Source organism: Sorex araneus, chromosome 9 (assembly GCF_027595985.1).
Source record: "Sorex araneus isolate mSorAra2 chromosome 9, mSorAra2.pri, whole genome shotgun sequence".
Taxonomy (NCBI): domain Eukaryota; kingdom Metazoa; phylum Chordata; class Mammalia; order Eulipotyphla; family Soricidae; genus Sorex; species Sorex araneus.
The window spans coordinates 10,879,776-10,904,461 of record NC_073310.1 but is presented as its reverse complement, the minus strand read 5'-3'; the positions used below and the strand labels follow the sequence as shown (position 1 = coordinate 10,904,461).

Sequence of the window (24,686 nt, the reverse complement as noted above, 5' to 3'; positions counted from 1 at the left end):
ACCGCAGACCCCGGGTCTTTCTCAGCAGCTGACATCTCGTCACCTTTCATGGCCACAAACCACGTTCTACTTCACCCGCCACTTGGCCCGGTTGCAAGAAGCTCAGCGGGATCAGTTCTCGCACAGACGTTGCTGGGCCAAGCCCTCGTGCCCTTGTAATTTCAATTAATTTCTGGAGGAGAAACCCTCCCAGCAGGCAGGGGTGAGGAGCAGAGAGAGAGGCAGGGCCAAGGACTGAGGTCTGGGGAGCACCAGGCCGGCCCAGCTCCCTGGAGGGCGGGCGGGCAGCAGCTCCTCGGGCCCGGGGCCAGGCAGATGGAGGGTTTAATTGGATCCAGACTGTCCCCGGAAAGGCTTTACAGGGAACCGGCTGATTGGATTAGAGGAGCAGTGGTCCCTCAGAACCAGCGGCCGCTTAACAGTCACTTAAACAGATGATCTCCCTTGGCCACTCTCAGCCCAGGGTTCGACTCATCTCCAGGGGCCTCTAGGACCCCCAGCATCTCCTTTCTGCATTCCAATGGGGTTCACCTCTAATTAATTAATTTATTTTTTGTTTTGGGGCCACACCTGGCGATGCTCCTGGGTTACTCCGTTCCTCCTGGCTCTGCACTCAGGAGTCACTCCTGGCAGTGCTCAGGGATACCAGGGATGGAACTTGGGTTGGTGATATGCAAGGCAAGCGCCCTCCCCGCTGAACTGCGGCTCTGGCCCCATCACTTCCGAATTTTCCTCTAGGTCCCAGAAGAGGGACTAGCAGAGAGTAAAGGGTTAAGAGCACAGATAGGGGCTGGAGCGATAGCACAGCGGGTAGGGCATTTGCCTTGCACGTGGCCGACCTGGGTTCGATTCCCAGCATCCCATATGGTCCCCTGAGCACCACCAGGGGTAATTCCTGAGTGCATGAGCCAGGAGGAACCCCTGTGCATCGCCAGGTGTGACCCAAAAAGCAAAAAAAAAAAAAAAAAAAAAAAAAGCACAGATAGATGGTACTTAAAAGGTGACCCCTGGGCTGGGATAACTGTGTAGGGTCTGGGAAGGGCAGAGGCGGGGAGGGGGACGCATGCCTTGCCTGTGTGAAGCCCCCCCCCCAACCTTGGGCAAGTCTTTTCCCTCCGTGAGAAGGGCGCCCAGGGCCCTTCGAGGGGGCACTGGGGGAGGAGTAAGCGGTCAAGCCCTTAGCATCAGGCCGGGGAACAGAGGCCCTCACCAACAGCGGGCAGCCCGGGGAGAAGCAATAAGGGCAGGGCGCCCCCCATCCCCTGCCCTGGTGCAGAAGGCCAGGCCGGCGGCAGGGGAAGGTTCCGAGGAAGGTTCCGAGGAAGGTTCCGAGGAAGGTTCCCCGGCGCCCGTGGGAGAGAAAGCAACCGCGCGTGGGAACCCAGGTTCGGGGGCGCCCCTGAGCCTCGCTCCCCTCCACGCTGGCCCGGGCGCACGGTACGGGCGGGGTGCGCGCCGCGGGGCCCCGGGGACTGCAGGCAGCCGCCGGCCTCATTAGGAGACGTGTAATTAGCGGCTGGCGGGGCGCGGGGCTAATTGCCGCGGGGAGCGCGCTGCACCGTCCCTGGGGGCCGCCCACCCCCCCCAGCCCCGCGCCCCGGGGAGCCGCCGCTCCCCCTCGCCCCCCCCCCAGGAGGAGCCGCAGTGCATCAGCCTGTTGCAGAGGAGGAGGAGGAGGGGGAGGAGGGAGAGGAGGGGGAGGAGGGGGAGGAGGAGGAAGAGAAGGAGAGGGAGGAGAAGGAGAAAGAGGAGGAGGAGGGGAGGAGGAGGAGAAGGAGAGGGAGGAGGAGGAGGATGAGGAGGAGGTGGATGAGGAGTAGGGAGGAGGAGGAGAGGGAGGAGGAGGAGGGGGAGGAGGAGGAGAAGGGGGAGGAGGGGGAGGAGGAGAGGGAGGAGAAGGAGGAGGAAGAGGAGGAGGAGGAGAAGGAGAGGGAGGAGGAGGAGGAGGAGGGGGAGGAGGAGGAGGAGAAGGAGGAGGAGGAGGAGGAGGAGGAGGAGGAGGAGGAGAAGGAGGAGGAAGAGGAGAAGGAGGGGAGGAGGAGGAGAAGGAGAGGGAGGAGGAGGATGAGGAGGAGGAGGTGGATGAGGAGTAGGGAGGAGGAGGAGAGGAGGAGGAGGAGGAGGAGGAGGAGGAGGAGGAGGAGGAGGAGGAGGAGGAGGAGGAGGCAGCAGAGGCGGCAGTGGCGGCGGGGGCACTGGCACCGCACGCTGAGCAGCATCCCGGGCGCAGGGGGCGTGCGGGGTCCGACTCTGCTTCGCGTGTGAGCCCGGGGAAGCGCGCGGGCGGAGAGGAGGGTGCCAGGGGCGTCAGTTTAGGGGGCCGAGCCCCGACAGGGGTGCCCCGAGGCCGGGCCGGGCCATGGCACTCGCTGCGGGCTTCGGGCGCCCCCTGCTGGCCGCCGGGTCCTCAGCTTATTCATGGGCGTGAGCGCCGGGAGGATTCCTAGGAACCCCCCATCCCTCGCGCTCCTCCTTTCCCGACCGCGAAAGAGTGAGAGATGCGGGGGTCCGAGTGACAGCACAGCGCGGAAAGCCTGTGCTTTGCAAGCCTGCAAGCGGCTGACCCGGGCTCGATCCCTGGCATGGTCCACCCGGGCACGGCCAGGAGTGATTCCTGAGTGCAGGAACTCCTGAGCATTGCCGGCTTTGACCCAAAAAACACATTTTTTTTTTTTAAAGAGAGAGATGGGAAAAGCTTCCGGATTATTACAAATAATTGGCTCTGACATCTGTCGCCTAACCGCCACCCCCCCCTCCTTATTGAACCTCACAAGCCCGTGACAGTTTTGAATGTCAGATGGCCATGAAGCCTAGTTGGCTGCGCAGCAAAACGTCTGGAGCTAATTTAAACACCGACCATGAGGATATTGACTGATCTAACAGTGGTATCGACACACACACAGTGCAACTGGTAATACAGTCACACGAGAATGTGAAAGGAGGACCCGATCTCAGAAGGCAGCAGCTGCTGGCAGATATACGTCTGGACTGTGAACTAAGCTACGGCCCCATGCAGCTCCAGGAGGGGAAGGGTTTCTGTCCCTCGGCCTTTTCCCCTTTGCGGTGGCATGGCGACCGCCACCGGACAGAGAGCAGAATCCATAAAGTACATTGAAGATAAGGTTGGTAAAACCCTCCATGACATTGAAGCCAACGGTATATTCAAAGATGATATGCCATTGACCAACCAAGTGGAAACAGAGATAAACAAATGGGACTATATTAAACTAAGAAGCTTCGGCACTGCAAAAGATACAGTGACCAAAATACAAAGACAATCTATGGAATGGGAAAGAATATTCACCTAATACTCATCAGATAAGGGGTTAGTATCAAGGATATACAAGGCACTGGTTGAACTCTACAAGAAGAAAACTGCCAACCCAATCAAAAAATGGGGTGATGAAATGAACAGAAACTTTCTCAAAGAAGAAATCCAAATGACTGAGAGGCACATGAGAAAATGCTCTACATCACTAATCATCAGGGAGATGCAGATCAAAACAACAATGAGATGTCATCTCATACCATAGAGACTGGCCACATCCAAAAAAACAAAAGCAACCAGTGTTGGTGAGTATGTGGGGAGAAAGGGACTCTCCTTCACTGCTGGTGGGAATGCCGACTGGTTCAGCCCTTTTGGAAAACAATATGGACGATTCTCAAAAAATTAGAAATTGAACTCCCATTTGACCCAGCGATACCACTCCTGGGAATATATCCTGGAGAGGCAAAAGGTATAGTAGAAATGACATCTGCATTTGTATGTTCATTGCAGCACTGTTTACAATAGCCAAAATCTGGAAAAAAAAACGGAATGCCCAAAAACAGATGACTGGTTAAAGAAACCTTGGTACATCTACACAATGGAATACTATGCAGCTGTTAGAAAAGATGAAGTCATGAAATTTGCATATAAGTGGATCAACATTGAAAGTATCATGTTGAGTGAAATGAGTCAGAAAGAGAGAGACGTAGAAAGATGGCACTCATATGTGGAATATAAAGGAGCAGAATGAGACACTTACACCCAAGAGTAGTAGAGAATAGACTCAGGAGGTCTGCCCCACAGCTTGGAAACTGGCCTCACATGCTGGGGGAAAAGGCAGCTGAGATAGAGAAGGGAACACCAAGTAGAGGATGTTGGGTGGACCCACTTGGGTTGAAAGCTGCGTGCCAAAAGTAGACTATAGACCAAACATGATGGCCACTCAATACCTCTATTGCAAACTACAACACCCAACAGGAGAGAGAACAAAAGGGAATGCCCTGCCTCAGAGGCAGGGTGGGGTGGTGAGGATTGGGGTGCGGGTGGCAGGAGGGATACTGGGAACATTGGTGGAGGAGAATGGGCACTGGTGGAGGGATGTAAACCAAACGCAAACATGAAAGTTCATAAGTTTGTAACTGTACCTCACGGTGATTCACTAATAAAAATTTTTTTAAAAAGAAAAAAAAAAGTCATTTCTGAGAAGGTATCAGAAACCTTTCTTTTTTCTTTCTTTTTTTTTTGGGGGGGGGGGTTGCTTATTCCTGGCTCTGTGCTCAGGGATCATTCCTGGTGAGACTTGGGAGAATGCATGTGGTGCCAGGGATCAAACCTGTTCTTCACATGCAAGGCAGCCCCCTAACTAATATGTTATCATTGTTTGTGTCTTTCAACAATCCGTGTTATACTTCCCCGTTTTTGGTGTTTACAGAAAAGCACAAAGAAGTAAAATACTCCCAAGTCTGCCTATTAGTCTCAAAACTGAAATTAGGGTCAAAATACACCGTGTCAATACCTGCTCCAAAGCGCCACTACCCAGTTTGAACGGCCAATATAACTGCATACAGAACCGTACCGCAAAGCAATGGAAAATTAACTTTCTGAGGGTTCCAGCTGCAGCGGCTGCCTCTTTAGGAAGCAGAGGTATTTTTCGAACTTTTTTTTGCAATTTTTTTTTTTTTCGAATTTTTTCTGCAAAGAGCAAAAGGCACTCAAAGAGCAACAAGCCTTTCCACTCTGGGCGTCCGCAACACGCATGCGTTCCGCAAACGCAGAGGAAGGCGGGGCCTGGGAGAGACTGACACCGAGCTGGTCCTCTCGGCTTGCTAGTCCCGCCCTCCTGTCCTGCTTCCCTCTCTGAGTGGCTGCAGGGCTGGGTACGCTAACTTCCCATTGGTCGCCGTCAGGACCGCGGACATCCGGTTTGAGCGTCGGGCTGCGGCGCGCGCCAGCCGCTATGGTGCGGTTCAAGCACAGGTGAGCGGGTGGGGTGCGGCCGCGCCCCCCGCGCGCTCCCCGCCCCGCGCTCACCTGTCTCTTGGCCGTGGCAGGTATCTGCTCTGCGAGCTGGTGTCGGACGACCCCCGCTGCCGCCTGAGTCTGGAGGATCGCGTGCTCTGTAACCTCGTGCGGGACACGATCGCCCGCGTGCACGGGACCTTCGGCGCAGCCGCCTGTTCCATCGGCTTCGCGGGTGCCTGGTCTGGGGGACCGGGCGGTGGGAGGGGTTTGGGAGGAGAAGGAAGGGTCAGGAATGACCCCGAGATCTAGCAAACCTGATAGCGACCTCCTCGGGGAAAGGGGGGTTGGGGTCAGAAACCCCAGGCTAGAGTCTAGAGGTGCCCGAAGTTAAGAGCTTGGTAGTTGAAATTTGGGGGGCTGGAGACCCCTGTACCTGTTTGACAAGTCCATGTGGGGGATGTCGATGGACTTTGATAGGCTAGTAGAATCAAAGGGGAAAGTGTAGTTTTGTTTTGTTTTTTGCTTTTTGGGTCACACCCGGCGATGCACAGGGGTTATTCCTGGCTCATGCACTCAGGAATTACCCCTGGCGGTGCTCAGGGGACCCTATGGGATGCTGGGAATCGAACCCGGGTCGGCTACATGCAAGGCATACGCCCTACCCTCTGTGCTATTGCTCCAGCCCAGAAAGTGTAGTCCTGATTGAGTTAGTACTTGGTAAAATTGATATCGCCTGGTAAAAACGTCAGCATTAGCCCTCGAGGGCAGGGCAAACTACAGAGGTGCGTGCCTTGCATTTGGGTGAAGTCGATTTCATCTTGGGCATCATATAGAGGAGTAAGCCCTGAGCACCATGGGGTGTGTGTGTCTGTGTCTGTGCCTGTACCTGTGTCTGTGTGTGGTGTGTGTGTGGGGGGGGGGGGTGGCAAACAAAACAATAGAAATCACATCCAGGGGCAGAGCCTGTCTCCTTAGACTAGGATTTGGGTTAGACGGGGGCCTCTCCCCACCCTCCCACTAGGCAGAAAGCATTAGCATTTTCAGTTCTGTTGCCAATTTCCTGATCTCCAAGACAGGATTTTCACCCCACCTCCCCTTGTATAAATGAAAATGCCCCCAAAATAGCGTTTTCCTTCCGGGAAAAAGAAATGCACCCCAAGTACCATTGCCTAGAACACCCGCCTAGTTCCAGGCTCCTAATTCTCCTGGTTCTTGTTGTTGTTTCGGGGGTGGGGGCATACCCAGCAGTGCTCGGGTTATTCCTGACTCTGCACTCAGGAATCCTGGCGGTGCGCAGGATTTGAACCCAGGTTGGCCTTGTCCACGGCAAGTGCCCTACCCCTATACTGTCTCTTGCCCCCTTTATCCTGGATTTAACCTGCTCCTATCAATCCAAAGTTTTCCACCACTCTCACCCAACATACCCACCCCCACTCTCCATAGTTCGCTACCTCAACGCCTATACTGGCATCGTACTCCTTCGCTGCCGGAAAGAATTCTACCAGCTTGTGTGGTCAGCTCTTCCCTTTATCACATACTTGGAGAACAAAGGACACCGTTACCCCTGTTTTCTCAACACCTTACACGTGGGAGGTAAGTGTATGTGCTACGACTGATTTTCAGTTAACAGGTGGAGTCCACCGGAGCCTGGGGGACGAGAGCTGGATAGAAAGTTCTAGTCCTTTCATGGATGGTGGGAGGATGAGTTGTCATTTGGAGGGTTGAACCATAACCCAGCCGTACTCAGTTTTAACTCTGGCTCGACGCTTGGGGATCACTCCTGGTGGAGTTCAGGGGACCATATGTGGTGCCGGGGGTTGAACTGGGGTCAGCCGCATACAAGGCAAGCTCCCTGCCTGCTGTGCTATCCTCCGGCCCCTTGAGTTGAGTCTTGACCAGCGGGTGGGTCTTGCTGAACTGCTGAGAACGGGGTGCTTTCCACCACCTAGCGGCAGGTAGCTTTCACACACTGTTGACTGCAGCTCTCTGGCACCCCAGGTACAATCAGAACCTGTCAGAAGTTCCTGATTCAGTACAACAGGAGGCAGCTGTTGGTCTTGTTGCAGCACTGCACCGACCCAGGTAAGTCACAGGAGCCCGAGTCCGCCGGGTAGGGGCCTGCCCCTGCTTGAGGAAGAGCTCACCCCCGAAGGATCGTTCTTGCCGGAACTGCCTTTCTCCAGGAGAGCGGGAAGCGATTCAGAAGTCCGTCACGAGAAGCTGCCTGCTGGAGGAGGGGTCGGGAGAGGAAGAGCTTTCGGAGAGCGGGGGCGAAGACGCTGTGGAAGCGATGGAGTGAGCCAGGACAGGCTCCACGGTGCCCCCTGGGCTCCATACTGGAACAGGACATGCTTGTCTGGACCGAATCGCTGATCACCAGAATGTTTTTTGCAGCTCGAGCAGACGACGCACCAAAACCAGAGTCGCCCCTTTCCTCACTGTTTCAGTGGCTCTACTGAACCCCCTGTAGTTAATTTTTGTATCTAGTTGTCTGGCCGAGAATAGGTTTAATAAATGTATTTCGCTTCTGCAGCATTTAGCATACTTCAGAAATTCATGCTTGGTCCAGTCTCTCCTCCCGTCTCCGACTGGGAAGACTGGTTCTGGACTTATTATTTGATACACACCCATTTCCGCCGAGCAAAGCAGGCCACGTAGAGCCCAGCTCTGACACTCTGGGGTGAGACCCAGCAAGTGAATGTTTTAAAACATAAATTTGTTTCATCAGTAACTGTTTGGTTTCTGTACATATTTAACCAGTCACACTAAAACTTCTTGAGCAAAACAGGGGCTGCCAGGAGCTGGGAAGATAGTATAGCAGGTAAGGTACTTGCCTTACATGCCGCAGACCCTGGTTCCTTAGCACTGCGTGTTCCCTTGAGCACCTCCAGGAGTGATTCCTGAACAGAGCCCGGAGTAAATCCCAAGCACTGTTGGGTGAGGGCCCCAAAACCAAAAATGAAAGGATGGGGTGTGGGGGAAATTTCTAAGTAGTCTCAGTACTGATCAAAAAAACTTTAAGATCCTTGGAAAGTCTTAATTTTCCTAGTGTGCTGAGCTTGTCTCAATCTCTGGCTCCCCTTAGGGTCCCCTGAGCACCACTGGGTGTGGTGCCCAAATGAAACACAACTAAAAGATGTAGTCCTTGCACTCTGAAGAGTCATCTGACATCCTCCTGAAGGGAGCAGCAGCCCCCCGGCTCCTGGTAGCTTCCTGGGGCAGTGCCTTATCTACTGCCTGGTACCTTTTTTGTTTTGGGGTTACACCTGGCGATGCTCAGGTTTTACTCCTGGCTCTGCACCTGGGTAATTACTCCTGGTGGTGCTCGGGGGATGGTATGGGGTGCCAGGAATCAAGCTGGGGTCGCACAAGGCAGAACCCTACTTGCTGTACTATCATCTGGCCCCCTGTCTGGTACCTTTCCGATCTGAAACTGCCACACCTTTAGGAATTGGAGGGAAATAACTTGTGAAGTTTGACTGTGGGGAGGTGAGGGCCGAACACCAGGCTGTGCTTGGGGGTTACTCCTGGCTCTGCTGTAGCCGATCACTCCTGGTGGGCTCAGGGGATCCTAACGATTTGTTGAATTTAATAGGTGACTTTTCCTGCAGTGCTGAGCTGAAACTGAGGAACTCCTACATGAGAACTCTACTGGGGGTATGAGGGTGCTCCAACCCAGAGCTGAGGAGGGGGGGCCTCAGTAATATTCATGCATCTGTTACATATAGGAGCGACCCCTGAGACAGCCTCATCCTGGAGTGCGTGTTTCTGCATCCCGGAATCCCAGGTTCAGTCCTAGCAGTAAGCCAGGAGCAGCCTCTGTACCCTACACTAGCAAGTGTGGCCCAAAAGTCAAAAAGAAAAAAAATCATACAAGGGACTTTGGTATGCATTTTATTATGGAGAAATGGACTGGGATAAAAACTGCTCAGTTTGATTATAAAAACAAATTTTACACATTGTAAAAATGGATATTAAAAAGTCTTAAGCAACACACACACACAAAGGGCTGGGGATGTGGTAGAACAGCAGTAGAACTTTGTATGTATGAGGGGTCCTGGCTCTGACCCCTAGCACTCCCTCGAGGCCCCTCCCCTGCCTAAGCCCACCTTAAGTACCCTTTTCCTTGGCAGAGCTGCTCAAGTTCACCATAGATGTCATTCAACCTATGTCAAAATAATGTCTAGATCAGTGATTCTCGACCTTTTTTTCTGACCGTGGCCCTCTTCTGACCCGATACCTTCCCTGTCCTACCCATCGGTCCCCTGGCCTTGATGCTAGGGCCTCCTCGGAATATCCTGGGGATCCCCAGTTGAGAAAACACTGGTCCAGATGATGTGAAATGGGTTTTAAAAAGAAAAAAGGGAAAAAAAAAAACAGTTCACAATGCTTGTGCAGGTGATTTATTGTAACTATTTACCTTCACACTCTATTACACCTAGAGGTTACTTTTATTAAGCAGCAAAAGAATTCACATCCAATTCAGCTTAAACCGAGACAAGCCTGCTCTGGCCCTGGGGAGCAGAGGGCAGCCCCCTCCCCTGCTCTGGGCCCTGGGGGGCAGAGGGCAGCCCCCCTCCCCTGCTCACGGACCTGCTCTGCTTGGCCTCCAGGTGTCACACACTCAGTTCCTACAACTCCGGTCACTGGCAATGAAACCTGGCCTGGAGGTGGCAGGGCCGGGCTTCCTCCCTGCCTCCGCCACGCCTGCCCTGCCCTGCCAGCCAGCGCGCAGTGTAACCCACGGCTGGCACCGCAGCCTGACAGTTTCAGAAGGGAAACTGCAATTCAGGCTGGGTGACCTAAATCCATTTTACTCCCATCCCTGTTTCTTGAACAAGAGGAGAGAACTGAACAGATGGGATCAAGGAAAAAAAACAAAAACACGTTTTTAAAAAGCAAACTCAGGTGTTCTGAAACCCCCGTGCCCGACGCGGAGGCCAGCCGAGTGCGCCGGGCTGCTCCGGGGACGGCCGGGAGGAAAACTAATCACACGCGGGCCAAAAAAAAGACTAACCTGGCAACAAACTAAAATCCTTGGCAGGAAAAGATCTCTTGTGAGTGGCAATACTTTATTTTGGTGTAAAGACGGGAAGCTGGAAAATACACTGTATTTAAAATTTTCTTGGTTCCCCCTTATGTTGTGGAAACCCCCTCCCCCCAGAGCTAATCTGTTCAAACTCAAAATACTTAAAATTACAGCAGCAAATCAAAAGCACAGGGAAAAAACAGATGGAGAAGGTAGGCTGGGCCAGTAGTGTCACTTGGTATGGACGACTGAGGTGCTGAAGAGGAGCTTCTGCTTCTGTTTTTTTCTTTTCTTTCCTCCTTTTTCTTCTAAATAGAAACACAAGAGAATGTCGCTTAGAATGCTAGGCCCCCTTCCCAAACCTCCGTCCCGTTTTCATTACTGAACATCGGTGGCAGTTAGGAGTGCAGGCTCTAGAATCAAGAAATCCTGGATGCAGGGGCTGGAGTGATAGCACAGCGGGTAGGGCGTTTGCCTTGCACGCGGCCGACCCAGGTTCGATTCCCAGCATCCCATATGGTGCCCTGAGCACCACCAGGGATGATTCCTGAGTGCAGAGCCAGGAGTAACCCCTATGCCTCACCGGGTGTGACCCAAAAAGCAAAAATAAAATAAAATCCTGGATGTAAACGCCAATCCATAAATACTGCCAGGGTTTGCAATTTTTTTTTTTGTCCCTGTTCATGTCTGACTGTAACCTATGGGTTGTGCCTATGTAATCTGATGAATGACAATAAAATCTACTACAGGCCTGGCACGCTAAAGCCCCACAGAGGTGTGTCCCTTTTGCCAAACCATGAACACCGGTGTGGGAAGGGGCTTCCCGCCTGGCTCCCGGCCAGGAGAGTCTCCAGACCTATTCTAAAATGTAGGCGGGAGTACTTAACTCTCCATGTAGCGGAAGGAAAAATTTCACACCTGGGCCTCAAGAAAGTTAGGGGATGGCAAAAAGTTGCCATGTGACATTCTACACGGAATGCCGGTTGGCACGACACTGAGCCGAGCAGTTCAGAGGGAGAGGCGCCCAGCTGGTGAGGAGGACCAGCCGTGTGCGTGGCGGGACAGCTGGCTTCCCATTCTTTGCCCCTTTACCAGAGAGGGGGTCAGAGGTCGCCGGTGTGTCCAGTTTCATGAAGGCTGCTTCAATGGCTTGGCTGAAGGAATTCTGGAAACTGGGCACGGGAACACGGTCTGAGTTGTCGCTCTCCCCGTCGCTGTCCACAGGGGCCGGAGGAACTAGGCTGTTTTCATCTACGAAAACACCAGTGTCACGATTACAGCTCTACCGACCAGTCTAGAGCCCGTTGCGTTCTAAAGGGCTCACAGTGCCCGGGCATCCCTGGGCCCCCGTACTGCCCGGGGATGGCTCGGGCAAAGAGTGCCTGCCACTGAGCTCAGGAGCCCCGAGTCTGATGCCTGTGGGCACCCCGCTCCCAGCAGCGTGGCCGGGGGCACTCAGAGTGCGGCCCCGGAATGTGGAACGCCCAGGAAGCGCCGCAGCGGGAGTGCCAGTTCCTAGCGGACACCACCAGCAGACCGCGACAAGGGAGGGAGAAACATGCCTCGGAGCAGGAACAGGACACTCCGCCCCTTCTCACCTTTCTTTGGAGCAGCTTTGGGCCACGCGTCTGCTTTTGCTTTTCCAACCCTCAGCATCTGCCAGCGTGGAAAGAGACAAATGAATGAGTCACCAGTTCCATCTCTTAAACGTCCCCTTGTCAGAAGTGGTCAGTGCCCCTTATCAGAAGTGGTCAGTGGTCAGGGGAGCAGTAAGTGGTTAGGGAGCTTCAGAGCCAACTATTGCCTTTGACAAGCTTTTCCGGGGGCAAAGGAGATCTCAACGGGCTGGAATGCGGGCTGTACATGTGGGAGGCCCAAGTTCGTTCCCTGGCACCACATACTAATCCCTCCAGCACTGCCAGGCGTGACAAAATAATCAGAACGAAAGCTTTTCCAGGTACTGGATCACGATGTCATGACCCTGTCCTCTGCCCTGACCAGTGGAACTAGCAGTGAGCCCCACACGTTGGGAAACCAGGAGCTGCTTTGTTCCCCAGGAAACAGGTAGGGGTCACTGCACAGAAGGCACAAGAGACTCTTTTGGCGGGTAGGGAGGCGGGCAGGGAAGAGCGGGTTTGGGGGCCACACCCACCAACGCTCAGGGGTTGGATCTGTACTCAGGCATCACTTGTGGCGGTGCTCAGGGGAGGTGCGGGGGGGGGGGGGGGGGGTCAGGCCCCGGCCAGCTGCCTGTGCACTTGCCCTCTGTACTCTGCATTCCTTTTGCTTTTACAAGGGTTTTTTGTTAACTTTTGGATATTGCCGTAGGGAACCAAACAAGAGTACAGTGGGCTGGGCATTTGCCTGGTTTCGATCCCTGGCATCCTGTATGGTCCTCTGAGCACCACCAGGAGTAACAAAAAAAAAAAAGGAAAAAAAACCCTTAATTAAAAAAAAAAAATCAAAGATCCGATAAATCTAAATGATGTAATAGTCTATGAACAGTTGGCCAGTTGGCACAATGTTTCAACAATATTCATCTGGTATTTAGTATAAAGGAAACAGAAAAACAATTTAAATATTCCCTAAGATTTTCATCTAAGTGATCTAGTAAATGACAGAATGATGAGTCTGTCCCCCTTCCACAAAGAAAAAAAAGCCTGTGCTGGGGGAAGGGGGAGGGCAAGACTACTCCGAGGGCTGGAGCACCGACTGTGCATGCAGGAGCCGTGGGCTCACTCCCCTCTGCCATATAAAAGGTCCGCAGCACCATGCAGCCAGGAGGGCCCGAAAATCCTAACAGAGTAGTCCGTGCCATGCAAATGAGATAAAACCCATCGAGGCCAGAGGAACTGTTTTGCCTCAAAAGAGGCCTGAAAATTAAGTGCAAGAGTGATCTCTGAATATACCCAAATAAAAATAATACAGAACACTAAATACAAAAATATGTACAGCATTAGGTAGTGTTAAATCATTTGAATTTTACTTTAATAATTAAATCATGGATCATGGGCCAAAAGCTTAGTACATGGGTCAGGTGCTTGCTTTGTACACAGCCAACCAGGGTTCGATCCCGTGCACCCCCAAGGGTCCCCCAAGCACAGCCAGGAGTGATCCCTGAGAACCAGGCGGAGCTGCCACTGAGCTTTATAGTCAGTGTGGGCAGAAAATCAAAAAATAAGTCGAACAATTTGGGCAACTGACAACTCTGGAAAGATGACTTGCATAGAACCCTGAAGTCTAGCAGCCGATATCTTTCAGGACTGCTTTCAAATCGTTTCTTTCTCCTTTATTTTAGGACAAAAGTTCAATTTCAGCTTATTTCTCAAACTGCCGTGAGAAATATCCACCTCGACTGTTCTTAATAACAAGGGGCCGGAGTGACAGTACAGTGGGCGGGGCACTTGCCTTGCACTTGCTGATCTGGGTTTGATCCCTGGCACCGCATATGGTCCGAGTGACCCCTGAGCACCGCCAGGTGTGGCCCTCGAACAGAAAGCCTACTAGGTCAGGGATTCCACACTAGTCCCAGGGAGAACTTGTGTGTGCGTGCTTGTCAAGCTGTCAGTTCTGCAGTTATCCGAGTAAGGACTGCCAAGTGTTTGCTTTTGTTTTAAAGAATAAAGTGAGGAGGGCTGGAGTGATAGCACATCGGTAGGGCGTTTGCCTTGCACGTGGCCGACCCGGGTTAGAATCCCAGCATCCCATATGGTCCCCTGAGCACCGCCAGGGATGATTCCTGAGTGCATGAGCCAGGGGTGACCCCTGTGCATCGCCGGGTGTGACCCAAAAAGCAAAAAAAAAAAAAAAAGAATAAAGTGAGGAGTTGGAGTTAGGACAGTGGGCAAAGCACTTGGCTTGCACTCAGCTGATGCCAGTTCAGTCCCTGGCATCTCACAGGGTCCCTTGAGCACCACCAGGAGTGATTCCTGAGTGCAGAGCCACGAGGAACCCCTGAGCATAGCCGGGCGTAGCCCCCAAACAAAAACAAAATGAGAAAGGAGTAAAGTGAGGGGCTGGAGAGACGGCACAGAGCCAAGAGTAAGCTGAGCACAGCCAGGTGTGGCCCAAAATCCTCACCGAAATATAAATAAGATGAATAAAGAACCTCTTCCTAAAGAGATAATTTTATGGCAGTGCGAGCTAGAGGTAGCGCTTGCTGAGGGGCCTAAGACAGCGCAGTGGCCAGGGCACCTGTGCTGGGGCTGACACTGACCGTCAGTCAAGCGGGCCTTGATCCCTAGCAGGACACACAGTCCCCAGCACCACAGGGGTGATCTCTCAGCATTACAGGCGCAGCCAAAAAATCCCAAATAAGGGCTGGAGCAATAGCACAGCGGGTAGGGCGTTTGCCTTGCACGCGGCCGACCCGGGTTCGATTCCCAGCATCCCATATGGTCCCCTGAGCACCGCCAGGAGTAATTCCTGAGTACAGAGAGCCAGGAGTAACCCCTGTGCATCGCCAGGTATGACCCAAAAAGAAAAAAAAAAAAATCCCAAATAAATAAATAATGAATAAACGGATACAACCCTGAGAGAGTTCAAAGGGCGGGAGGACGTGCTTCGCTTACGGCAGGCCAAGGACCCTGAGCTCTGGGACCACCCTGAGCCCGGCCGAATAGCCCCGAAACGCCACTGCATGTGGCCCAAAAGCAAGAACAAAAAAGCCGACTGTCCCCAGCCTGTGGACGAGCACACAACGATCTAATATGGTCACCGAAACTGCTCCTCCCTCAGTTCTTCCCGGCCACCTTCCCAGTCTCCAGGAAAGCCTGGGACACCCCAGGAGGTGCCAGGGCACAAGCCGCTCGTTTCAGAGTCAGCGCAGGAGGTCGAGTCTCCCCGTCTCCGACGAGCCCCTGAGAGAATCCACAGCAGAGTAACCCCGACCGCGTGACACAGCTGAGTAGTCACCTGGGCAAAAGACGGGAAGGGAGAGTCCTCTTCCAAACTCCCGACGCAGAACGAGGGACTGCCCTGACTGGCCGTAGGTGACAGAGGCGTCAGCAGGAAGTCTGAAAGGGAACCAGAGATCCGGTTACCCCGGTCCCACAGAATACCCTCTTCGCGAAAGAAAAGTCCCCTCAGCTGAGTCTGGGTCACCAGCAACCCCACCTCATGCAACCGACTGACTGAGACTGATCTTCAAGTTCGCCCTGTTCCTAATGAAGACAAGGGTACGGCCTGCTGTTCACATCAGTCTCCAGTGCACGGAGAAACAGAAGTATCGCCACTTTGAAGACAAGGCGGAATCTACGCCCTGTAGTAAGAAACCCTACCCCCCACCCAGGGCTCTTGAAGCCTAAGTTTCTACCATGCACTGGCTTTGCATAGGCAAAAGTGCTCCGAGGAAAAGATACAATTTAATCAGGTCAGTCTACGTCCCAGTCAGCACATGCCTAGGCCCAGGCAACACTCAGCTAAAATCCCAGTTGCACACATCAGCAGTTGGAAAACGCGGGCTTTTCTCTCCAGCACTTCATCCAGTCTTCATGGCCCACAGCTGACGGCTTCCCACAGCGCCCCCTACCCACTGCCCTGATCACTGCAGTCACGCGCGCCTCCCGTGAACCCGGATTCAGGCCTACCACTATACAAATGCTCTTATTTTTTTGCTTGAATATTTAAGGCTTGGGACTGGAAAGAGTACAAAGGAAAGGGCACCAGCCTTGCATGCAGATGACCCAGGTTTGATTCCCGGCACTGCATGTGGTATCCTGAAGGGGCTAGGAAGTGATTCCTGACTCTTGAGGACTAAGCCCTGAGCACTGCCAGGTGTGGCTCCCAAACAAAATGAAACAAAACAAATAAAAGTGGAAAAATATTCACAAACAATTGTTTCCTTTGATCTTAAGTTTATGGAAAGGGGCCCGAGAAGTAGAGACAGGGGCCAGACTGACAGTGGGGAGGGCGCTTGCCTTGCAGTGACTGGCCTGGCTTGACCCCCCAACACTCCTGCGTCCCTAAGCTCGCCAGGAGTGACCCCTGAGGGCAGAGCCAGGAGCATGCCCTGAGTACCGCCAGGTAAGGCTCAGAACAAAAGAATGTGGCTCATGGAGAACATGTCCTCCATTGCCAGCAGAAAGCATGTTATAGTATAAATGCTGTGACCTCCCACTTCCCTAATTTGTCAAGAAGGAAGGAACGTGTACAGGTATCTTGTGGTACGGGCATTTCAAAGATAAAAAAACATTCAAATAAGGGGACAGTGAGATAGTGCAGGGGACAAGGCCGACCTTGGTGTGATCACCAGCATGCATGTGGTGTTCAGGGCCAGGAGTAAGCCCGAAGCATTACCAGTGTTAACAAAACAAACTGTTCTTTCTGGAAAGAAAACAGCTCGTCGTGGTGAGGAATCTAGGCCTAACTGTCGACTGCGCGCTACCTTAGCTTTCTCAGAAGCCACAGGGATCACGGAGTCAGTGGGAACAGGGTTCGATGGCCCTCGAACACACTCTGCGCAGAGGACCATCATCCACCCCGCTCTGGAGTTCTGACCAGGGCTCTGGTGAGGGGCGTGGCTGGCGGCTGCCTTCTTTGACCCCCAACTCATCCTTTACCTGCTTGGGAACTCGGACTTCTACTCAGAGGAGAGAGAGAGAGCGCCCCATGGCTCTCGCTGCTGGTGGGACCCAAAGCAGAGTCGGAGGAGCAGGCATACGAATTGAAGGCAGGAAACTGCTGTAGATTCTCCAGGGGAATGTGGACTTCTGGGTCTGGAAAGACAAGAATGGGAGAATTCCTTCCATCTTTTGTTTCTTAAAATTATTATTTGTTTTTCTGGACCCCCCCCCCCCAGCAGTGCTCAGGGCTCACTCCTGACAGTGTTTGGGGGAACCACATGAGCGCTGGGGACTGAACCCGGGTCTGCACATATATAGCAAGCTCCTACCTGTTGAATACTCTCTGGAATTCCTAGAATTCCTTAAATCTGTTTCAACAGTTTTGAGGCCAGAAAATATGTATCTCCAGAGCTAAAGACATTTCCCTTTTTCTTTTTTTTGTTTGTTTTGCGTCACACCCAGTGTTGCACAGGGGTTCCTCCTGGCTCATGCACTCAAGAATTACTCCATTACTCCTGACGGTACTCAGGGGACCATATGGGATGCTAGGAATCGCATCCGGGCCTACCTGCTGTGTTATCATTCCAGCTCCACCCACCTCCTTTTTAAGGCCAGGGATCAATCCCTCTACCACTTAATCCACCTTCCTCAGCCCTACACAGAAGCTTTAAAGTTCAAATTTGTAGCACCAGAAATGCAGCTCAGCACTAGAATCTTTGCCTTGCATTCGAAGATCTGGGCTTGATCTTGCACTGCAAAAATAAAACCCCTCAAGTTTATAATTATTGTCACTTTATAATGTCTTTGGGGCCAGAGCGCTAACACAGCTGGCAGAGTGCTTGCCTGGTATGGGGCTGACCCTTCTTCAATCCTTGACACCACACAGGGTCCCTAAGTCCTGCCAGGAGTGAACCCTGAGCACAGGGCCAGGAAGGAGTCAGCACGGAGTCAGAAAGCTGGGAACTGCAGGGTATGGCCCCAAAACCAAACCAAATACATACATATGTACATTAAGAAGCCTTGTTTTCTCTAGTCTTAATTATAGCTGGGTGCTAAACATGGGGCTGATTAATTATACTGTCCTCTGTACTCGAACGTTTCCATACTTAAGAAAGGCAAGGCTGAGGGGCTGGAGCGATAGCACAGCCGGTAGGGCGTTTGCCTTGCACGAGGCCGACCCGGGTTCAAATCCCAGCATCCCATATGGTCCCCCGAGCACTGCCAGGAGTAATTCCTGAGTGAAGAGCCAGGTGTAACCCCTGTGCATCGTTGGGTGTGACCCAAAAAGAAAAATAAAAGAAGCAGGGGCTGGAGAGATAGCACAGCGGGTAGGGCGTTTGCCTTGCACGCGGCTGACCCGGGTTCGAATCCCAGCATCCCATATGGTCCCCTGAGCACTGCCAGGAGTAATTCCTGAGTGCAGAGCCAGGAGTAACCTCTGTGCATCGCCAGGTGTGACCCAAAAAGCAAATAAATAAATAAATAAATAAATAAATAAATAAATAAATAAATAAATGAAAAATAAATAAAAATAAAAGAAGCAAACAAGAAGGGTGTTGGAATATAGCTCTAAATATGTTAGGCCTGACTTTGGTTCGTCCTTGCTCCCCTTGCCCAAGGAGCTTAGGTTTATCAGTCACACCCATCAAAGCGCTCCCGAGTCACTCCCATTCCTTTGTTTATCTGTAACCAATTCTACCAGTTTATCTGCTCTTCCCTTAATCAAACTCTGTTAATTGGTAAGGTCAGAACTTCCTAGGACACTGAATATTATAACATTGCCTTTCTCTCCTCTTTATGCCTTTTGAATAATTTACTTTAAAGCTATGTCTTTTTTGTATAGACACAAGAAGACAATATTATGTTTTTATAACTTAAGACTTAATTGGCCTCGATATTCCTTCCTGGACATCTGCTTTCTCCACTTAAGCCTCAGTTGCCCTCAGTTCCTAGCACCCCAAAGTAGGGTCCCCGACGTGGGACGGGAAGGATCCAGGGCAAGCGGTGAGTTATGTGCTACCCTGGCATCGAGATGGGCCTGGCCAAAGTGCCTAATTCTTAACTATAAGTTAAGAGCTTGATCATAGACAAATGCTGTCATGATCCAATAGTAATTATGAGACTGGGACCCTGCTAGGGATAGGAAAGACTGATCTGGCCTGAGCACTGTAGTCTGAGATTGAGATGGCCCCAGGAGAGCAATTCTATAAGCTTTAATGCATCTCTTATTGTGTCCATACAAAATGATTAATATTATGAATTCTTATATGTTTGCTGGCTGAGGAGAAGAGAAACACATTCATGGGACTCTGCCCTTGGGTGGGTCTTCCTGCTGAAAGAGAGATTCTGTCCTAGTGAAGGCATTCCCCTAAGAGATAGAACTATACCCCCTATGGATTGTAACCACACCTTTAGATAAGCCCCAGGCTGCTGGGGGACGGGGAGATTTAAGGTAGCTGTATGAGGGGGCAAGGAGAGTTCCAGAGGAGAGTGTTTAGAGGGAAGATTGGAATAAACCGCAAGTGAGACCAACCATCTTGGCTCCGTTCCTTCCTTCGCCTGCCACATCTTCGCCATCAACCTCCCCGGGGTGGGGGAAGCGGCTGGAGGCTACCGAACTCGGGTGGCGGGAGAGACAGCTGCTGCCCTAGGCCCTGTGCCTGGCTCGGTGCGGTGAGGCTTCCCTTTCCTCGCCCGCGCCTTTTCTTTTTCTTTTTATTTTTACACAAAGGGCAAGGCAGCCTTGGGCCACACAGACAGCTCGCAGGGCTGAGCGCAGCTTTGATCGCAGAAAGCCCAGCTGTGCTCTCTGGCACCCCAGTACCACTGGGGGTAACCCCCAAACAAGAAGCAAAGCCTTCATTCCCCAAACCCTGGCCATCAGCATTCTTAAACCTTTAGGACATGTGTCAAACAGCTACACCACATTATGATACAGATACTGACAAATAAAATTCATGTTTAACTTATCCTTTCCCTAGCCAAGGGCTAATTCCCTATTTTCTGGGGGGTGGCCTCAACCACCATGTTAATCTCCTGGATCTAATGATGCTTAATCAGAAAAACTGATAAGACAGAGCTTATTGACCTGAAGGGATTTGCTAATTTCCTTTTTGCCAGCTTTTTGCCGTATCTGGCCTTCTTCAGTTTCGGGGCCACAGCCAGGGCGCTGGGAAAGCAAGCAGGAGGTGACAGGGGTGGTGCTCCAAGGCCAGAGCTTCACCCCTGCCCCTCTGGCGCTCCTGACACACTTGCTGTGGGCAGAAGTCCCCTTTAGTTGAGTTAAAGGGGATGACGGCCAGAGAGCTAGTACGGGGGCAAGGCGCTTGCCTTGCATGCAGTGGACCCTGGTTGAAGGCCCTGCACGAGAGAGGGCACCCTGGGCACCACCAGGAGCGAACCTAACCGTCAGATCACTGCCGGTTGTGGCCCCCAACTCCTCCCCTCTCCAAACCATCATCTCCAAAGATGACAGCCATGTCTATAACCTGCTCAGGGGAACCACAAAGCCATCGGCCAATACGCACTGCAGCATTTGGACAAAACTCAGGTCCCCTAGTGCCCTGTGATGTGTCAAGAATGACTCTGGCCTCTGTGCTGTGATCCCTGGCAAATAGCTGCCAGGGTCAGGAAGCGTGAGCCCCGGCAAGCACCACGGCTAGACCTTGGATGGCCCAGCCCAGAGGACGTGTCAAGCACCAGAGCATGAGGAAACCCCCAGCCAAACACCACAAATGGGTGTGTGCAATCCCCAGACATCGAAGCATGTCCCACCGCCACAGAAGGGAGGAGGGGAAGGAATTAAAAAAAGAAAGAAAAAAGCCTCATTCAGAAAGCACCTATGTTGGGGCCAGAGCGATAGCACAGCGGGTAAGGCGTTTGCCTTGCACGCGGCCGACCCGGGTTCGATCCCCGGCATCCCATATGGTCCCCCAAGCACCGCCAGGAGTAATTCCTGAGTGCAAAGCCAGGAGTAACCCCTGAGCATTGCTGGGTGTGACCCAAAAAGCAAAAAAAAAAAAAAAAACAACAACAAAGAAAGCACCTATGTCAACTATCCCTTGCATTCAGGAAATCTGTGATTTCTTCTAAGACTTTTAATCAGTCACTACTCACTTTGATTCACACTAATTTACTTTCTCAAATAAGCCTACGAACAACTTACATTTAGGAACGGAGGAAGCTGGGGCTAGAGGGAGCCCAGAGGGCAGGGAGCTGGCCGTGCACAAGGCTGACCCTGCTTCAATCCCTGGCACCCCTGGGGCCCTGTATGAGCCCACCAGGAGTTATTTCCTGAGCACAGAGTTGGGAGTAACCCCCTGAGCATTGCCGGGTAGGACTGGAACTAAAGAAAGCTGAAAAGTGGTCTTCATGGGGCTGGAACGATAGCACAGCGGGTATGGCGTTTGCCTTGCACGTGGCCGGCCCGGGTTCGAATCCCAGCATCCCATAGGGTCCCCTGAGCACCGCCAGGAGTAATTCCTGAGTGTAGAACCAGGAGTAACCCCTGTGCATCGCCGGGTGTGACCCAAAAAGCAAAAAAAAAAAAAAAAAAAGTGGTCTTCAGTAGAAAGTTTACCATGGCGGGACTGGCAGGTACTAGGACAGTGGTAGAGGGAAGTGGACACTCTGGTAGAGGGTGATGCCAAAATGATTTATGCAAGAAGGCATACCATTAACAGTACTGCAAACCATTGTGCCTAAAATAAAAATCAAAACAGAGAAGGGGTCCGAGAAATCACTCAAACTGGAACGCTCAGATTTAACACCCAGCACCACATGGTTGCCTGAGCCTCCAGCCAGAAACAGCACCGCTGAGTCTGGGACTTCCCCCCACAAAGAAAGCTGTAGAGAAGTAGTGGAGTTAGAGCTCAGACGGGACGCCAGACCCCCAGGTCTGGGCACTACGCCCGTTGCAGCGACAGCAGCCCTGCCAGGCAGAGGGGAGAGCCCATAAACTTACACTTGCCCTGTTTCTTGTTCTCCTCCATCTCGATCCTGCGCTCTCGGCGGCGTTCCTCCCGAGCCTTCTTCTGGCGCTGCCGCTTCCTCTTCTCGATGTCATCTGCAGGGCGAGTGGGGAGTGAACGGCAGGCCCAGGACAGCCCCGCCGATAGCTCCTTCCTGCGGGCTACCAGTGAGGCCCGGGGAAACTGGATGGAGGGTCTGTCTAAGCATCAAAACTCTGACCTGCTCCTTAATTCCTCCGACTCCGGGTTTCTGATCAGAAGAATGAATCCCGGAACCCCGTTATCAAGAGGCACAAAATAAAGGCATTCTCACCTGAGAATATCTCCAGGGTTTCTTTGGAGACCAGGGGAGGCTGAAGAGCCAGTTCACAGATGCTGAACTCACAGGTGAGGGGCAGGTGAGAGAGGTACCTGTGACGCTGGCGAACATCCTGCAACGAAGCGAACCAGCACTCAACCAAAACTGGGCCTTCCTCAGAGGCCGAACAGTCCCGCCCCAACTGTCCAAGGCTACGTACAACTCACAGGCAGCACTGGGGGCGAAGAGCGAGGCCGTTTTGAAATCCAAACAGAAACTGCTAGTTACTCAACAAGAAGATGGATCAAACAAGCAAAAGCGGGTGTTTTTTTTTTTTTCTTATGGGGCAAGGGGGGTTGTGCTGCAAATGAATGAATTTCTCCAGCTTAAATCTGATGGGCTGGCTGGATCCTAATCTGATTTTGTGTGTGTCCTGGGGAGTGGGGGGCGGGGAAGAGATGGAATGTTCAAGACTGAAGGGGAAAAACAGAAATGGAAAAAAAAAGTATTTGCGGGGCAAAAGAGGCTGCAGAGAGAGGGTGCTTGCCTTGCGGGCAGCTGACCCAGGTTCAATTCTTGACACCCCGGATGCTCCCAAGTCCCACATAAGAGTGATCATGGAATGCAGAGCCAGGAACAAGCCCCAGCACTGCTGGGTGCCAGTATTATACCTGGGAACTTTCTTTTGCGTGGGGAGGAGGGCTGGGGCATCCACACCTGGCAGTGTTCAGGAACTACTCCTGGCGGTGCTCAGAGAACCACACATGTGGTGCCAGAAATCAAACTGGGATTAGTCACACACAGGACCCCTATATTATCTCTCTGGTCACCGGCAACAATATAACTGGGAATCCCTTGCAAACTTAATAACTGAAAAGGTTGACAAAGCAAATTTCTCTACTTAGTCAAAAAACAGAAAATAATAATAAAGTCCATCGATTCAAGTTTAGCAATTCATTCAGCGGTACTACCAGGGGTCAAATTCAGGACTTTATACAGGCAAGCTAAGTCCTCAAGTTTAATATTCTTCTCTACTCTTTTGTATTTTGGGGGCACACCTGGAGGTGCTCAGGGCTTACTCCTGGCTCTGTACTTATGGATCACTCTTGAAGGAATTGGGGTACCGGATGGGGTGCTGGAGACTGAACGGGGATTGGCCACATGCAAGACAAACTGTACTGTCACTCTAGTTCCTTCTCTATTCTTCGCATGTTTGATGAAAAGTTCTTAAAATTCAAAAAGTCCTTTTTGAGGGGAGGACAGGAGTGGAGGAATGGGTCAAACCTGGCATTTCTCAGGGGACCACAGACAGTGCAGGGACTGAATCAGTCACATACAAGGCAAGAGCCTTAGCCCCCACACTGTCTCTCTGATGTGAAAGTCCGCTTTTGTTTTTCGGTCTCCCCAGTAGCGCTCAGGAGCCATGAGAGCTGAGGGGTGAACTAACAGCTCGAGCGTGCAAGGCTATGAACTGGTCTCCAGACTCAACCAAGGATACTTAAAACAAACTTGAAATTAACACAAGGATTCCTAAAGAGCAAAAATTCACACAGATAAATTATTTAAAAAAAAAAAACTGATGTATACTATTAAATTAAAAATGCTTCTCTAAGAGCCGGGTGATAGCAGGGCATCTGCCTTACATGCGGCCGTCCCAGGTTCAATCCCCGGAACCACATATGGGCCCATGAGCACCCCCAGGAGGATCCCTGAGCGCAGAGTGAGGAGTAAACCCCGAGCACCTTTACGTATGGCCCCAGAACAAACAATAAAATGCTTCTAGGGGCCAGAGATATAGTATAGCAGGTAAAACATTTGCCCTGCGTGCAGCTGACCCAGGTTCAATCCCTGGGAACCTATATAGTCCTCTAAGCCCTGCCAGGAGTGATCCTTGAGTGCAGAGCCAGGAATAAGCCGAGTACCACCGGGTGTGGCACAAAAATACATACATATGTGTACTTTTCAGGGATACCAGAGCAATAGTACAGTGGGCGGGGCTCTTGCCTTTCATGAGTTGTCCCAAGTTCAATCCCTGGCACCCCTTATGATCGCCCAAGCACCACCAGGAGTGATCACTGAGCACAGAGCCAGGAGAAGCCCAAAGTAGCAGGTGTGGTCCCAAAATAAACAACAACCAAAAACCTTACAGCACAGTGGTGAAGAAACAGTACTGTGGTCAAGATTCTTGCCTCATGAGAGGTCGACCCCATTTAACCCCCAGCACCATAGATGGTCCCCTGGGCCCTGACAGGTGTAACGTCCTAAGCACTGCTGGGTGTGGACAAAAAACAGCAACAAAAATGTTCACAGTTGGGGCTGGAGCGATAGCACAGCGGAGAGGGCGTTTGCCTTGCACACGGCCAACCCGGGTTCGATCCCCGGCATCCCATATGGTCCCCCAAGCACTGCCAGGAGTAATTCCTGAGTGCAGAGCCAGGAGTAACCCCTGAGCATCGCTGGGTGTGACCCAAAAAGCAAAAAAAAAAAAAAAAAAAAGTTCACAGTTGGAGATAACATCATGTAAAGCACTTGCCTTGCACGTGGCTAACCAGGGTTCAATCCCCTGATGCCCTATATGGTCCTGAGCCCTGCCAGT

General features: G+C 52.0%; 2 protein-coding genes across 2 annotated transcripts in view; one reads left to right on the top strand and one right to left on the bottom strand.

Moving 5' to 3' along the window:
* The first annotated feature begins 5,154 nt into the window (after positions 1-5,154).
* On the top strand, positions 5,155-7,765 carry POP5 (POP5 homolog, ribonuclease P/MRP subunit). Its single transcript, XM_004611084.2, has 5 exons — positions 5,155-5,245; positions 5,320-5,462; positions 6,674-6,823; positions 7,229-7,312; positions 7,414-7,765. The coding sequence occupies exons 1-5, from the start codon at positions 5,226-5,228 to the stop codon at positions 7,527-7,529; spliced, it is 513 nt and encodes a 170-aa protein (XP_004611141.1). The 5' UTR covers positions 5,155-5,225; the 3' UTR covers positions 7,530-7,765.
* A 1,338-nt stretch (positions 7,766-9,103) lies between these two features.
* The window catches only part of RNF10 (ring finger protein 10), a 41,704-nt gene continuing 26,121 nt past the window's right edge, over positions 9,104-24,686 (bottom strand). Inside the window, exons 11-17 of the mRNA XM_055147170.1 lie at positions 22,106-22,223; positions 21,786-21,887; positions 16,820-16,975; positions 15,174-15,274; positions 11,858-11,915; positions 11,352-11,510; positions 9,104-10,567 (exon numbers count right to left, since the gene is read on the bottom strand). Coding sequence (XP_055003145.1) covers positions 10,491-10,567; positions 11,352-11,510; positions 11,858-11,915; positions 15,174-15,274; positions 16,820-16,975; positions 21,786-21,887; positions 22,106-22,223 — 771 coding nt within the window. The 3' untranslated portion in view covers positions 9,104-10,490. The remainder of the gene's footprint in view (positions 10,568-11,351; positions 11,511-11,857; positions 11,916-15,173; positions 15,275-16,819; positions 16,976-21,785; positions 21,888-22,105; positions 22,224-24,686) is intronic.

Coding starts and splice junctions, on each gene's coding strand:
- POP5 (XM_004611084.2), top strand. CDS start 5,226: ATGGTGCGGTTCAAGCACAG. Junction 6,824..7,228: donor CAACACCTTACACGTGGGAG/GTAAGTGTATGT, acceptor CTGGCACCCCAG/GTACAATCAGAACCTGTCAG. Junction 7,313..7,413: donor GCAGCACTGCACCGACCCAG/GTAAGTCACAGG, acceptor GCCTTTCTCCAG/GAGAGCGGGAAGCGATTCAG.